General features: G+C 36.6%; 1 protein-coding gene across 6 annotated transcripts in view; it reads right to left on the reverse strand.

Annotated features, from left to right (window-relative positions):
• NEK1 (NIMA related kinase 1) overlaps positions 1 to 16,556 on the reverse strand; it is a 49,077-nt gene that overhangs the window by 19,565 nt on the left and 12,956 nt on the right. Inside the window, exons 11-21 of one of the 6 annotated variants that reach the window (XM_056346152.1) lie at positions 15,533 to 15,690; positions 13,415 to 13,474; positions 13,103 to 13,162; positions 12,909 to 12,956; positions 12,741 to 12,815; positions 9,527 to 9,705; positions 9,310 to 9,444; positions 5,889 to 5,991; positions 2,815 to 2,898; positions 2,199 to 2,282; positions 194 to 271 (exon numbers count right to left, since the gene is read on the reverse strand). In XM_056346152.1, the coding sequence (XP_056202127.1) occupies positions 194 to 271; positions 2,199 to 2,282; positions 2,815 to 2,898; positions 5,889 to 5,991; positions 9,310 to 9,444; positions 9,527 to 9,705; positions 12,741 to 12,815; positions 12,909 to 12,956; positions 13,103 to 13,162; positions 13,415 to 13,474; positions 15,533 to 15,690 (1,064 nt within the window). Of the gene's footprint in view, positions 1 to 193; positions 272 to 2,198; positions 2,283 to 2,814; positions 2,899 to 5,888; positions 5,992 to 9,309; positions 9,445 to 9,526; positions 9,706 to 12,740; positions 12,816 to 12,908; positions 12,957 to 13,102; positions 13,163 to 13,414; positions 13,475 to 15,532; positions 15,691 to 16,556 lie in introns of those variants that run through there. The other 5 variants (XM_056346114.1, XM_056346124.1, XM_056346132.1 and 2 more) reach the window with 5 other exon arrangements.

The raw sequence follows: 16,556 nt of genomic DNA on the forward strand, positions 1-16,556 counted from the left end.
TGCTACGCTATGTCACAACACATTTTAAAATTACTGAGATAAAACAGTTGAACAGAGCTGTTACTTCAACAGTTAAAAACCTCTTGTAGTGGATGTATGAACAAACTATTGATAGCAAAATGAAATGTAAGAAACTTAATGAGACAGGAAACAAATATGAAAACAGTTCCATGTCCTCCCTCCCCACAATTACCTTCTGCGCTTCTATCTTTTTGCGTCTCAATTCTGCTTCCTCACTCGATTCTGGTCCATCAGAACCAGCACCTTCATTCTGCAAAGTAAGAGTCCTCAGAGAATTATTATTAGTTCATGTATTTAAAAGCTGAGCGATAGGTCACTGCTCAGATCGTTTACACTGCCTATATGACTAACACAGGTCACAATTTCAATAGGCAACTCCTCACTCAAATGTAATTGCTACTGAGATTTGTGGGGCGTTTTGTTTGGTTGGTTGGTTTTGGCAGGGGGGGTTAGTTTTAAAAGACATGAAGTTTTTACAAGCCAGGAAGAAGGTAATGTGCCTACTGTTGCAATGGAAGAGACCTAACGACGCTGGGCTCTCGCCTGCCACCCCTCATCACTTGTTGCATGCTCTGCAGGTAAGGTATACAAGAAAGGTCTGATGCTCTAGAATTCCAGTTTCTTCCACTGTATGTGCTCCAAATAAGGTGGAACGGGTGTGGGGGAGAGATGGTAACAAGTAAGAACATATAAGGTCTACCTCTGAAACCTGTTTTCAATCTCTTTCTTCTTTCCATGGCCTTTGCATATTCCTGTTTACAGAACAGACTGACAGAGCCACACAACAAGGTTTGACAGGACCTTTTTACTGTTCATGACCAACTTCTGCAGACCTTTTATTTAAAATAAACTGTTCAGAAGGCCTATTTAGTAGGTATCTTGCAATACAACAAAAAGTATTATTAGAAATAATTTGGCAAAACACAAGCAAGAATTTTAGGTAATTTTTTAAGTGAAAATAAAAAAAAATAAGGTCATGCCAATCTTGGTGTCAGTCAGCTAACAGCGGAAAAGAGACTGGAGATCAAAAAACTTCAGAAAAATCATTTGGTACCCTTAGTAGGCAAAGGAATGAATACATATATTCATTTATTGTATATAAAGTAGGATACTATGCAGTAGTAATAGATATAAAATTGTTAATCAACATGAGGAAATAAACATATCTGTGACAAGATTTGGTCTGAGATAGTGTTCCTCTAGAAGTGACCCTCCACTCTAAAGTTTGTGTCTGCAGGTCTTCATGACAAAAACCTCTTAAACTTGGTCTCTGAATTCTGAAAATTAGTTTAGGCCAGCTCTTGCCTTATACGTCCATTTATGTATAGTGATACATAAAATGCATGGAAGTACTTAATACAGGTGCTGGGGGGAGGCAGGTAACATTTCTCTAGTTTTCAATCACAAAGTACAATGTGAATGTATAAGCAGGTAATCACTTGAGGAAACCCAAACACCCTATTAAGACAAATAGACAGTAAGGGGAAGAACAAACGGGAGTACAAGATCACACAAGAAGTTAATGAAAAGACAGAAACAGACTCCGGACCATATTTACTACATAGATTGCCTCTCAAATGAAACTTTTCCATATACAAGTAAATGGATTCCTTCCAAGTATGGCTTGGATTATTCATGTGATGCCTTAAGTAGCGTTCATTCTGAATCCACTTTATCAACATATTATTTTGTTGTATTATGAACATATTTTGGAGAAGCGATGTTTGAAAAAAGCGTATTGATTAAATTGAGCTCACGCCAAGAATTTCTAACACACCCACAGAATGTATGAAAAGAATTGCTCTGTACACATTCTGCGTGAGCATTGTCAAAAACTGAATTCTGGAAAAGTTCCTTTAACTAAAAGCAAATAAATACAAAGGTGCTAGTCCTCGATGAGAAATTTACATGTCAAATTCAGATGTAACATTGTGTAGTCTTGTTTTTAAGATATTGTTAGTTTACAGGCACTGAAGCTGCACCCCCAGCACTGAAATAACAAACAGATTTGCATATTCTGGAAAAAGACATGGAAGTACACTAACTGTGGAACAGAATTAAATGTCAAAAATACATGTCTATATATAAAACTGTCTACAAGAAAAGTCTTCACACAGGGATAAAAGAATACATCCCACAGCCAACTTCTGTACGTATTTAAAATTTTTTAAACCAACCTTCTCTCCGCGAAGTTTTGCTCTAATCTGTTGACGTTCATTAAAGTTCTGTAGCCGGATCTGTCTTAATCTTGCCAAATATTCCTAAGGCAACAAAAGGAATTAAGTTTCAGTTATACTGAAACTGTCTCCAGTATAGTTAACTTCAAATATGTAAGATTCCTCACAAAAATAAGGTGGGTGAAAAAAATCCCACCCCACACTATTACTATCACCATATTATCACTTACTAGTCTCCAGAAAAACTCTCATCTAATGAAAATAAAGAAAACTGGAACATGTTTCCCAGTATCAAACTACCATTTTGTTATATACTATCATATGTATTATTATCACAACAGCATTAGGATACACAATCTCGTATCTATATGTATGCATATTCAAGACCTAACACAGATGTAGACAACTTATTTTGATTATTAAAACAAAATATCCAACACAAAAAGCAAACGCACCCAAACTCTAGAATTTTATACAGCAAATTATTTCCTAGGAATTCATAAAGTCCTTTTATTTTGTTACACAGATGGAACCATGCAGGGAAACTAGGCAGAGTCAAGGTCAAAATTGTGCTATTTATGTGACGAGCAAAGTGGCAAACATGCAGCAAGCATACCTCTTCCTCCTTGTTTCTGGATTTCCTTCCTCTTGCAGGAATGGGCCTGCCTCCATAGGTATCTGCCACGTTTTGCAGTGTACCCTGTTTGCCATTTAATGGTATCAAATTTAAGGTGGCTGGGGCATTAAAATTACCTGCTTTATCCAATAACTGTTCACGTATAAGAAACCAAAGCCATCAATGATCTGCAGTTGTCCTGAAGTTAACTGATAATCCCTTTTCCCTTACATGAAACATATGGTGGTAGTAACTAAAATCCTGAACAGCCAAAGAGAGACAGGAGTTTTAAGAATATATTTGCCTGCTCCCTGCAATTCTGATTTTCTCCTGCTATGTTAGAAAGCCTAAATTCCAATGAGCATGAGTTTTTCTACACCTGGATTACATACAAATTGTTGCATAGAGTTGGCATTTCTGCCATTGTTAAGCCAAGCCTAAAATAAAAGTGGAATCTTTATACATTCTTAAGATTAAGCTTTGTCCACAATGATGACTTTTTTTAAAACATACAATAAGAAGTGAACTCAAAAACCTAATAAAATACTTAAATATAAATATTACACCTAACAAGCTGTGTTAAATGCCTAACACACATGCATTCACAGTGTATAGCCTTCATTAGTGTGATGTACTCAGTGTCCTGTCACCAAAAGGATTTCAACCTTTAGAAAGTCCAATACAAAATGGTATAAGAATCACTTAACTGCAGGCTTCCTGCTTGGATTAAACCCCAAAATACTTATTATTATTTTGTTCATGCTATAACAAAAGCCTCTGCTTAACAGGTTAAAAATATCCTGATTTGTTAACTCAACATACAATACAGAACATATACATATGATAGTTACACAGACCTTCTGCCTTATAAAACACCAGGCCTTCAGTTTCTGCAAGCTTGTGTAGAGAACCATTGTTAAGTAAATACTCTAGTTAAGTTCTTAATAGGGAGGACTGAATCCAAATATTCTGGCTGAACACTCTCTCAGATTGACCAAAAAAATCAGTGCGCATTAATGTACTTCCGTGATCAGAATTCAAATGAAAGGAACCACCCTGTGGATAACAAGTAGCATACATTCACAAGGATTCCATAAATTCTGGTTTCAGCTTGAGCATTAAGGCGTACAAAATGGAAAGGAGTATTTGCCATATTCACATTTTCAGAAAATATTTGGTTTTACTTTTAACACATGTTCCCGAGCTTTACAAAAGCTAACTGGCACTATTCAAGTAATCTCATTGTTCTTAATTCTAGCATTCAATTTCGCTTAGGTATTTTCATCAAACTGATGGAGATTTGTATCACTGCTTTTAAACAAGAAAGAAACTGGAAGCAAGATTTTTGAGAACTGATTTTCTTTCTGTAGATTGTTAACTTTAACTCATCTGCCTACATTAAAATGTTCAGACGAGGATTCAATGCTCTGCAATGCCACACAGCTACAGTGAAGTAGCAAACTAGATCACAGCCATCTCTTAAAGAAGAGATGATGAAAGTATCATCAACGCAACTACCGAGTCAAACTTTAGACTGTCACTTGAAAATTAACATTGACAGTAACTATATTTAACAGAAGCTGAGTAAATTAGTACGAGTCATTTAACTTACAAATCTTTATACCACAAAGAGCTTCATATTAGTTGATGATTTCTGCTGATTTTTCCTGTCAGATCATCATGGTCTGGACAATAGTCCCATCCCTATATGAGAACTACTGCCAGCTAATCAAGTTTTTTTCCTGCACAAATGAAAAGAAACTGCTGAGAACTGCTATCAACGGCAAATGGAACCCTGGCTTTGAGTTACAAGCCTTAAACATCTGGAGTTAAGTTTACAACTGTGCAGTAACTTCCTTGTTTTATTACAGCAGCCAGTTAAGAATAAAACATTTGGGCTAAGTTGGATACATTATAGAAACCTGAGAACCATTACACTGAATACTTGGGTATCTTGCATTAATTGATCTCATACATTTATATTAATGCCAACAAAGACAAGAACAAAACAGAAGCAGGTACTATTAAGGACTTGTCTAAGAAGAGGCAGCCTTAACATGAACTGTTCATTTTTTCAAAAATTTACTGGTCTTGGAGGTTTTAAAAAAACCCAGAACACAGTTTTAAAGTGGAAGACTCGTACTTTAAAACATATGTAATGTATATAAGGATACTTCACCAAAGCAGTGAATTGAAGTATCTAAGAATTGCTTACTGTAAGTAAAATAATCTCTGAAACAAAGACCTGGCTGTAAATCATGATCAGATATGCAGATATAACTCAGGAGAGGCTTCTGTAAATCTTCAGTTGGTCTCATTGCACTGCAATGCCATCACAGTCAGTTTACTTTCAGCAGCTGACAGTGATATTGTGACTTGGTTGCATATGAAGTGCGGAGAAGCACTCAAAAAGCAAAACTCTCCGCATTATGAAAACGCATAGTTCAACCACACAAAGTCCTAGTGCAAACAAGTCATTTCCAAGACATCTTTCCTGCAAACAAACTTCCTAAAGGAATATTGAATTTAGAACTGCCAGCATAAAGAACAAAGAACATTTTGTGATGCTGCCCACTAGTTAATTTCTAAAGAGTAATGGTTTTAGAAACATCAACCTCGACAAAGATGGATGTCATTATAATACCTTCTCAATAAGCAGAAGGGGTTTTATAAAACACACTAGTCTATCCTATCATTAGCTGTATTAGTTTAACCAAACTTAATTTATGTGTTATTCAGTAGCTTGAACTTAAAAGTTTAATTCTAACCAAAACTGTAAAGCTACGAACAGAAAAAAGTAAATGAATGTTCTGAAAGTCTCAAGTTAGACACATGCAAGAAAGGATATTTTCTTTGTTAATAAATTTAGTCATGAGAAATGTATTGCACGTTTCTGTTACATTTTAATAAAAAAAATAACAAAAAGCAAAAATCTTACCTCCTGTAGTCTTTTTTATTTTTTTTAAATACTTAAGGAAAATATTTAGCCAGCATTTCATGGTTATGATGCTACTTCAAAGATTCACAAAGCATCCTAGTACAGTAATATACATAGGAAGGACCAGATTACATACCATGTGTCCCTCAGCTCGAGCTTTGTTTTCCATGGCTTCTCTCTTTCGTTGCCAGAATTCTTCAACTTGCTTTGCTCTATCTGCAGCTATCCATCCTTTTTGCCTGAGTAATTGCAACACATAGCAAGATGAAAGCCTCTGAAATATAGTATTCAGCACCCCCCTGCATTTATTCTAACTAGTGCACACACAGAAAAGGTAACTTTCTATGAACAAGGCATCTTCAAAAAATGCCTTTCATCAGCCAAAACACAAGTCAGACTTCCACAAAACAGAGGAGAACAGGCTCAACTAAGTTAAAGAACAATTGAAAAAAAAAAAACCCAACCCAAAAGAAAACACTGTTGTTGTCCTTCCAGATCCTGGTCATCAAACAAAAAATGAATGTCAAAACACAATGTTAGTTTGATTGCTTCTGAAAATGTCTCTGCTTGTTTCATTATTGTTACCATTTGGGAGCGGGGGGAGGGTGAGGTGGGGTGTGAAAAAAGGCTCCTTCATGGTTTCCCTTCAGACATGAGCAAGAACTCATCACATGAGCCAATCAGTAAGGTCAAAATTGCAGCAGTCTTTCCAGACTGACTTACGTTTGGAGTAAGAGCTTCTACCACTCAGATAATCACCATGGTGCTAGAATTCTCAGTGTTCTGGTAACTCCTTTTGGGGGATCTTGGGGGATTATTATTTGTTTTTAAAGGTACTGTGAAAGAATTTTCCTACCTTAGAATTAGCCAGAACAAGATTTTATTTTTTTTTTTTCTCCCCTGACATATTCCACCCAGGTCAGGGACCTGCTTGGGTAGACAAGAAGGCTATGTACAAGTTACCATAACTGAGCATCTGACAAGTCTCCTAGTACATACGTATGATCATTTGGTAAATGAAACAGTTTCTGACAAATTGGTTAGAAGTGGACTCAGAGGAAGTTCTCTATTAAAAAAACCTGAGAAATAGTGTAAGATATTCTAACCAATTGCAGAACGATGAGGCAACCCCCTTTTCAAGGTTCCCCTAGCCTCATTTGACTGAGGAGTAGTAGGGGTCCAGCAACGGGCAGGAAGGAATTGCAATAACTGATAGCAATAACCCATCAGGCTGAGACAGTTAAAGAAGAATCATTCTGCAATACAGGAGCTAGTGCTAGTAATTCTTAAATGAATTAGCACACTAATTAAACATCCTTGCATCTTTTTTTTCTCTCCCTTCATTTGCTGCCCCCCTGCAAGGAGGAAGTGAAATATTTCCAAACGCTACAATTCGTTAAGAGGAAGATATAGACAAAACTAATTTGATACAATAAAACAAATGCTGTGGCCGCTCTGAAAAGGCAAGATGATCCACATAGGTGTTACTGGAAAAGAAACAAGCACTTGATAATCTTTGTATACAAGTATTTGACTCACTACAAGATTTTTATACTATAACTGTTCATATGTATGAACCTGAATGGTGGACAGTGAAATCTGTCCAAACCTGTGTCATATAGCTGAAGTTTAGCTTACAGTGTTGGAGGAGAGCTGTTTCCCTGAGAAAAAAAAACAACTAAAAAACCAACCCCCCCCCCCAACACCAAACCTATTTGCCTCAAACCAAATTCACAGGAAAAAGTTTTCTCAACTAAATTTTACGGAAATGTTTTTCCCTACTCCAAAGCTGGGTTACTCATATTGCTAAAACATTTCAACTAGATTTCTTCTGGACTGCATTTCTGTCCAAGACACAATTTTTAGACTGTTGATGTTGAATATACTTAGCTTTATATTAGCTGTGGTAGTGTAATCGGAAAGACTGCAAACTGAGGATTTCTCAACTTCCTTTAATATATGCTCTAAATTACCTATCTTTAAGAAAGCTGCAATTACTTAAATTCTTTCTTTGAGCTAAACATCTTGAACACTTATCTTTATATTTCACCTCCAGCTGAAAGAATGAAGTGCGGGAAAGAAATACTGCTAAACTAGCTATGATAATAAAATTGCTTCTAGATAATAAAGTACAAATACCAAAATTTAAGTTCTAAGAAACAGTACCTCAATTTAAGGCTTAAGGTAATCCATTTTATAAATAAAATAGATAATAAATTTCTGCACAGTATCGAGTGCTTCCAAGTTCATGTATTTGAGAAATACTGAATCAGTTTCTTTTCATGATCTCCATGATATAATTTGCAGCCCTCTACTACACTTTCTCTCACTTTTAACAATTTAAAACAGTTTACCCAGGTGTAGCCAAGTATCATTTAATATTGTCAAATGGGCGAGGCAAACAGTTTCCTAGTCTAGGAAAGGTTTGGGGACTGTGGCACTTTGAACAAAGCACTGAGAATAAATAAAGGAGGATCGAAATATGCAGCTACATCATCTGGAATAATACACCTTCCAGTACCAGGTTGTACCAGGAAGAATTTTAATTAGCTCACAACAGCCCAAATTACTATAAAAAAAAAAAAATAAAGCTTGTAAAATTGTAACATCAGTGTTAAATGTGTTATGTTATTGCTGCAAATTTTAAAACCGAAAAAAAATCTACTGTCTAAAAAAAGGCAAAATACATTACATTAAAACATAAAACTGAATACAATTATTTTAGAGGAACAAAAGTTTTCCTTGGCCACTTTCTTTTCCTCGCATTAACTCCATTTATTTCTTCCTCCATAGGATACATCACTGGATCTGCAGAAGTTCAAACGCATAAGACAATTTGTCCCTCTAGGAAAGTTGGTTAGGAATGCTCACATTCTAAACTTCTAGAAAAAAGATATTCTATTTACTGCTTACAGTTCTGAAGGAGAGCAAAGAGGTTTTGAACAAGCTGCTTGAAAGAGGAAAACAATTAAAAAATATCAATACTTGTTTACAATCCTTTTATATATGAAAAAACTCTGCTTATAGTAATTGCAAAGAATAAGCATCACAGAATTGGAAGTTGCACACCATTATAACACCTGGCATTTACATCTCAATGAGGAAAGCTCCTAGAAGTTTTCCACTGATCAATAAACAAGCGCTAACAGTTCTGGGAGTGTACTAGACACTCTCCTGTGCTAGAGTCAAACACTCAGAAGGCAGTCAGAACGAGATGACAGGAATAGGAAGCATCTTGACAGGTAACACAAAAAGCAGAACTATGAAAAAAGCAAAGGAGGAGGCTTATAATGTTATCTGAAACTGCATTAAGACAAGAATTTTGGCTGAAGTCTAGTTACAGTTGTTAGTAATCCTTTTTTCTACTATTGGGGAAGCTACGGTATCCATTGGTTCTAAAAGAATTGTGTTCTGCGAGGGACTAACACACAAACAGACGGTACACAGTACCAATGGATAAAAGTGAGTTTGAGACATGTCCAACTACTAAATGAAACGAGACACGGAACAAGAATCTAACATGTAGGGACAGATTTATGGATTTATCATAGTCCAACCTGTTTGCATTGGCTTGTTTAGACACCTCCTTCAATCTTTTCATTTTTTTCCTAACTGCACCAGCATCAGGTGGTAAATGGTGATGACCTGCAGGCCCCTTAGGAACTCCTGGACGTATTCCAGGTGGAATTCCTCTGTAGATAGATATGTACAGTAACTTACATTACTTTCATCTAAAGCAGACCACATGCAACTTCTAATGGAAGGTAGCCATACCTTTCAACAACTTCTTGGCCTTGTAGTTTTGCCCTCAGTTTGGCTTCCCTCTCTTCAGCTACTCTAATGTTTTCCTTTTGCTGTTGCATCTGGTCAAAAATAGCATGATAGTGTTCATATTGTCCTCTGGAAGACACAGGAAAAGGACCAACGCCACCTCCACCGCCATAATATGGTGCCTGGAAATCAAAAGGGGTAGGGTGGAAATCTCAAATACTGGTTTAAACAGGCCCTTCCAATTTTACCTCTCCAGCAGACTAAAAGCATTACTCCGCAACAATTCTGAATTGGTCCTGCTTTTACTCCTGGCATGTCCCTGTTTTAAACTATAAGGCAGTTAAAAACTTAATTTCTGTTAGCACTCCAGAATAATGCATCATTTTACCTCCCTCTGATAATAGTCTAGTTATATACGAGAGATCTGTAATACCTTTTGGAAGTTACTGGTAACAAATCCATTGAAGTGTAATTGGATATAGATGTGCTTACCTGGCAAAACCCAAAGTTTTAGCACAAAAGCCAAAAGTGATACAATACAAACTGAAGTGCTAATGAGTGATTTGTAGCCAAACACACATTTTTTCATGAAGCTGGAAACAGTTAAGCACACTTCCAAGGTTGCTGAATGGCATTAAGTGCAGATTTATCTGAGAATCCCCACTGTTGCCAAACTTTAGTTTCATCACCAGAATTGAGTTGCTTCCCTACTAAAGCTCAGATCAGGGGAACATCTACCACAAGCTACTGCTTTAGGCAAATTATCTCTGTCATTCCCAAAGAATTAGAATTCCTACAGAACTTTCATGTGAAAATAATAATTAAAAAAAATAAAATGTAGCAAGCAGCTGTATACAGTAGTAGCCAAGTATGGATGCAGAAAATGTGAAACTGGCAAACAAGGTTAAGGTTGTCAGCACATGCATAAAAACATTCCCTTTACACCTGGAGGAAGCACTCAAATAGCTCATGGTAGTGAATCTATGAAATTTGTTTTAAAAGTAGCGTCAATGTTCCTTCCAGAGTGGTCTTAAGTATTTCAAGTAAATTCAGATAGGTGAGTGCAGATGCGACAGGTTTAAGATTGCCTGCTTTGAAGCTCCAGAACAGATTATGTTTGACAATGGAATTTAACACACATTCTCAGTTTCAGTTGCTCAATACCCATCAATATTTGCCCATAACCCATATGACAGAATACTAACTGAAAGACTTATCCAGGCACTCAAATAATTATGCAGGTATGCTGTTCATCTGAATAAAAATAACTTTCCATACAAGACTATGGTTTCTACAAATAGAAAGTCTTGCTACATACACTGTTCAAGGTTTTACCTATCATTATTAGAGCTCAGTTTTTCAAAAGGATTATCTAAAGAAATAATATGATCAATCTCTAGGCAAATGCTATGAAGCAGGTGCTCATCAACAGTCTGCAGAACAGTTATAGCCCCTGCTAGAACCACAAACTCAAAGCCAAATCCTTGTCACCTCTTTCCCTACTTTCCCTCAAAAACAGGTGCCAGCAACCAACCCAAAAAGACAACAGGAGGACAAAATCATGCAGCGTATGATGCTGCCATGCCTTCATAAGATGCTATATGGCTTGCATTATTGAAAAGCTTGAACAAAGCTATTCGACAGTATTGTCAGGGAGTTGCTGGATACACTGTTTTCATGTTGGAGGAAGGAAAAGGATAATTAAGTCAAGAGTAAACCTGGACTGACGATAACCTAGCAGACTGCATTAAGATCTGTACTAAACTATCCAATTTGGAGAAGACATTTCAATGAATTAGCATGGCTGCCATGACATTTTACACCAGTGACACTTAATGAAAATACAGACAGCCACTGAACCTCAGTTTCCCTAGATCACGGAGAAGACTGGTAATGCATCTACAGCTACAACAGAACACTTTGTATGTTTGCAGAGTCTAAGAACTTTGGAATAAAACTCTCAAAACTGATCAGAAACATGATTGTTTTTAGGAACATAAGCAGCTCTTATCCAAATGTGATTATGCTGACATATTGTGTTGTATGGAAGCTTGTATTGGTGCCTTCCAGTTTCATCTTGAGAGAGAGAGAGAAGCACGGCATAGAAACCAAATGATGGTTTTTGATTTTTCCAGTAAATCAGCACTTGTTAGTTTTTAAAGTCTGGCATGCTTAAGTTTGCTTTTATATTTAAGCTGTACTTATACAATGAGTGGCACACATCCAAAGATTATGTCTATTTTGAAATAATAGATTTAATAAGCACCTACTGAAACCTGGTCAAGTGCTTGTGTATTCCTCCTTCTTGCACAAGGAACAGAAAATAAAACCTCTATTCATTTTGACTCTACTGCCGAGTCAGAGGTTGTCTACAAAAACCCTATTAAACATGTTTAGGCCAAGTATATTTGCAAGACTCACTACCACCACAACAAACAGCAGCATTTTAAGCCATTTTCTATTGTCAGACAGATTTATACTACAGCAGTACTTAAATTTCTGCACTAGCTCTGTCTGATGAAAGTACCCTGACCTTTATATTCAACTAACTTCATGAAACTACTTTCCAGGACACTTATGTTTCCACAGAACTATGACACACACAAACAGGCAAAAAGAAACTGTCACAGGAATCAGATTAAACTGTGTAATTAAGTTATGGAAGAAGTGAATGGCTAAAGAGTTTACTGCTTTCAGAAAAAAATAAGACTTATTAAGGATTTTTTTTACCCCCCTCCTGAACAACTTAGCAGTATATATAAACATTTTTGTTGCTCAATAACAAAGAATGCTTAGAAGCAGGTATTTAATACTGGGGAAGAGGTCTATTATCCTAATATGAGAACCTGGAAAAAGATTTCAACAAAAGAATTCAAGAACAAACTTGAATGCGAAAGCTGTTCATGCATAGACTCAGCAGAGGAGAAGTAGCGAAAGCAGGAGTGGAAAAAAGAAAGTGGTGCATGAAAACCGTTCCTGGCAGAAAGAGAAGAGATTCGGAAATTTAGTAAGTATTAAAAATGAAAACTGCACACGATTCCAAAAAGCCAGGGAAGGGAGTCTGTTATACAATTTTTCTTAAATTATCCATAGATTAATAATGGACAGTCCCAAGAGTTGACCTTCAAGAACAGATCTTTCTGAAAAGTGAAGACCATGCCAGAAAACCAAAAGTGGGGGGAACAGACTACACCACATTTCTGCATCTGCTGCCAACCTTAACATCACCACTTCCACATGAACCAAGCACATTCCTCCATCCTTGTTCCCTGGCTCTGTTTATTCGTTCCATCTGAAGGAGAAAACAATACAGGAAAACAAAATTCAAGGAATCACTACGTAAAAATGGAACTTTACTAATTAACACATTTTAAACTTATTTTACCCTTTCTTTTTCCAATCTTCTCATTTCATCTGCCTTCAGTAAACTCATCTGCAATGTGTAAGAATTAAACATGTTTAATAACTGGGAAATCCAGCTACTACATATTCTTATGCAACATATAACACATCACACCACAAGATACTTCATTAAAATTACTTTGGGTGGAAAAAGGAAGTCTCAAGAATCTTGTCTACCTGATCTCTCTGGCGTTTTTCTTTCTCAGGCAATTCTAACCTTTTCCTTTTTGAAGGTTCCTGAAAAATAAGCATATAATTCAGTACTTATTACTGAGCCATTTTCTGTCAAATCTCTGTCAAGCCAGGTTAGTGCTCCAATTGCTGGTGTAGGTCCACAAAGATTAGGGGAAAAAAAAACATTAAAAAAATACTGTCATATAACGTTTGGAAAAAAGATAAGGAGGAAAGGTTTGAAGGTTTAATGTTGTCATTCTTGCTCTGGACTTAGCTTTTGATTGGTTTGAAAATTAACAGATAATGTCATGATACCTCAAACATTTTCCTCCTTTCTTCTCCTGGATTAATTTTCTTCATTGGACTTGAAAAGGCCTGGATAAAAGGTGAAACTTTACAAATTAGACAGCACAACACCAGAATGAGAGAAAAATTCTAATCAGAAAAAAAAAAAAATCTTAAACATACAACTTAGTATGTGCAAAATGTGGTTTAAAATAATTACTCATGAGGTTCTAAGTGCAAAGCACTGTTAGGATCTAGCTACCGTACTTCTTCACCCTCTACTAAAAGCTCTGTCTTGTGAAAGCTGAAGGCAGCAATTTCTAAATCTGTTTTGTCTTAATTTTTCTTCTCTGGCAATATCATTCTGCATTACAATCTTTTCCTATTAAAAGCCTTTGAAGGTCCCTAGTTATCAAGATGCTCTTATTTGGAGAATAGATCTATTAGGTTATCCTCAGGCTATTTTTGCTTGAGTAACTCTAACCAAGGTTCTTGTCACCTATAGAAGAGAAGAACACAGCCTCTATTGAATACCTGGTAAAGAAGCAGCCATATGTAATAAACCATACTGCTTGCTCTCATCTTCTCAAAAAAGTGATGGTTACTTTTAAAGCTTTTTTATTTTTCTGGCCGTACTAGAACATAGAGAGCTTCAAAATATTTTCTTTTGCCAGCCTAAAATCCTATCAAAGTATTTCAGAATATAAAATCAAGTACTTTGGAAGGTAGAAGCCTTTATAGAGACTTAAGTCAATTAAGTTCAACTACACTGAGTTAATCGAGTATCACTAAACATAGGAGATAATTGTTACATGCTCTTCCAAAGCCAGCTGAGAGCTGCAAGCTCAGTCTATCCTGGAACAACAGCAAATAGAAGAAAATTTATATTACACTGTAGTCATTGTTTCTATCCTACTAGGATACCTACTGTCACTAGACACAATCCACACAAAGAGTAGATCTTAAAATTGCAGCATTACTGACTCCTTACATGCAGCAAGAAGCTATTTTCTCAGTCTCTACCCTGTCACTTGCAGTCTCCCATGCAAGTTGGATTGGTGTTGGCTGGTGAAATACAATGAGCAGCAGACTAGCAGACAGATGTGCAACCAAGCCTTAAAACATAAAAACCTCACAGTCTCATAAGGATACACAAGAAGTCTCTGTGTTCCATTTTTCTTACTCTCTTTTTCAAACTGTGTATCACAAGCCAACAAAGACTTTTGTGATCAATCTTTTCCTTAAACCTCCAATAACTTTTGAACCCCCAAAATAACTTATATCTCAAGGATAATTTTCTGTCCACCTATCAAATTTGACAGATGGATAGAGATCTCAGCACTATGATCCCCAGAGTACCATGGGAAGAAGGAAAGGAAGAAAACCCCAAACCCACAACCCGCCCGCAACAACAACAATATTACTTATTCAGAGAAAATTTGAATTAGTTCCCTTGCTGCAGTGGAAGCTTCCTGTTGTTGTCTGGCACATGCATATAGATCAAAACTAGCTGTACTGTAAACATCTCCTGGCCATGCAGTAATTAAAGGAATAAAGAGAGAAAGAAAAAAAAGAGTTTTATGTAATAAGGAGTACAGAGAAGATGGCTGGAAGAAAGATCAAAAGTACTGTATGAAGGTATCCAGAAGACTATTTCTCATTAGTTCATGGAATTAAGTCTGGGAAACTCTTCTTCCATTTACCCAATTTCTCTGGCCGAGAACACTTTAGAAAATGAATACAGAAGTTTTCTATGTTTTGAAAATTTGAAATCACTTTGGAACAAGGAAGAAAGATGCAAAGATTCTTATCCAGTGTCAATGATCTTTGTGTACCTGACAGACTTCCAACATTTCTAAGAGTGGTCAACACCAACAAAGGAACTGAAGACATGCAAAGCACATCTAATTCAGCAGTGGAATTAAAACTCAAACCTAAGGTAGCAGTCTCTGAAAATCATTATATCAAAACCAACTAAACAACAACAACAACAACTCAACAATTATGCAAGCCAAGCACTGGCTACTACTACTACTTTCTTTGCAGATGCATGTGTCTACATAAGACATTTTGAAGGAATGCATAGTATCTTCACAGCATTTAAATAAGCTATAAGCAAAACAATTCAATTCAAGTAATGTAGCTTACCAGTCTAGACTTAGCCAATGACTTCTTCTCATTAGGCTTTTTAGGTGCATCACTAGACTTCCTGATCACTAAAGGCACTCCATATTTTGCAGCAGGCTTGGTAATTTTCTGAGCTGGTGCAACTGAAGTCAGTATTTGTTCTTGAGCTGGTCTTTTAGCTAAGAAGAAAAAACAACCCTGTTTTACATTACAGTTCTCCAGGCTGGCCAATGTACCATATTTCCCTTTCTCAAGATATGGGAACAGCAAATCTGGAGGAAAATGAGTGAGCTGCTAACATTTCATTCATGTGAGCTGATGCGTAAGTGCAATATACCCAGTTGTCCAAAACAGCAAGTCTAAATTTCATGCTTGACAAGAAACAGCAGAATACAGTCCCTGAGCTCCTCACTCTCAGCACTGCACACTGGAGAATTTTAAGCTTATCTCAGCTGCCATGTTTTATTATACAGTTGTCATGGACACAGGGAAAAGTTTTCCTTATCGAAAGCAGACACAGGCCCCCTTCCACTAACAACACTGGACTGCAACCTGCAACACTAACATCACCAGAAGACGAGTTCTGGAAGGGCTTCAAAGGCCTCCAGGGATATTGTTTTCCTTGCAGAGTTCCTGAAAAGATGCCAATTTGTGGACTTGATTCTGTGGTCGCAGGGCTGTCTTACTACAGAATAGCAGGATGACAGTGAAATGCTTATACAACCCTATCAAAAGATACTAAAACACTTGCCACAGCTTCAAGTAATTACAAGGAAATGAAATAAAATAAAGGAAGAAGAAGAAAATCTAGGAGAAAAAGGGTAAACTAATGCAGGAAAATGAAGTAGGGTAAGACTATCTGGACAAAATGAACCATGACCTATTTTGCTACCAGCAGTAGAAATTCTGCTGCTTTGGGCTGAAGTCAGGGCTTAATCCTGGAATCTCTAATGAAACCTCCTTCATTTTTACAAGAAATGGAATTTTTCATTACCCATTGGTCATTAGTAAGGGGGGAAAAATAATCATACAATAACAGCATATA

The sequence above is a fragment of the Falco biarmicus genome, chromosome 1 (assembly GCF_023638135.1).
Source record: "Falco biarmicus isolate bFalBia1 chromosome 1, bFalBia1.pri, whole genome shotgun sequence".
NCBI classification, from domain to species: domain Eukaryota; kingdom Metazoa; phylum Chordata; class Aves; order Falconiformes; family Falconidae; genus Falco; species Falco biarmicus.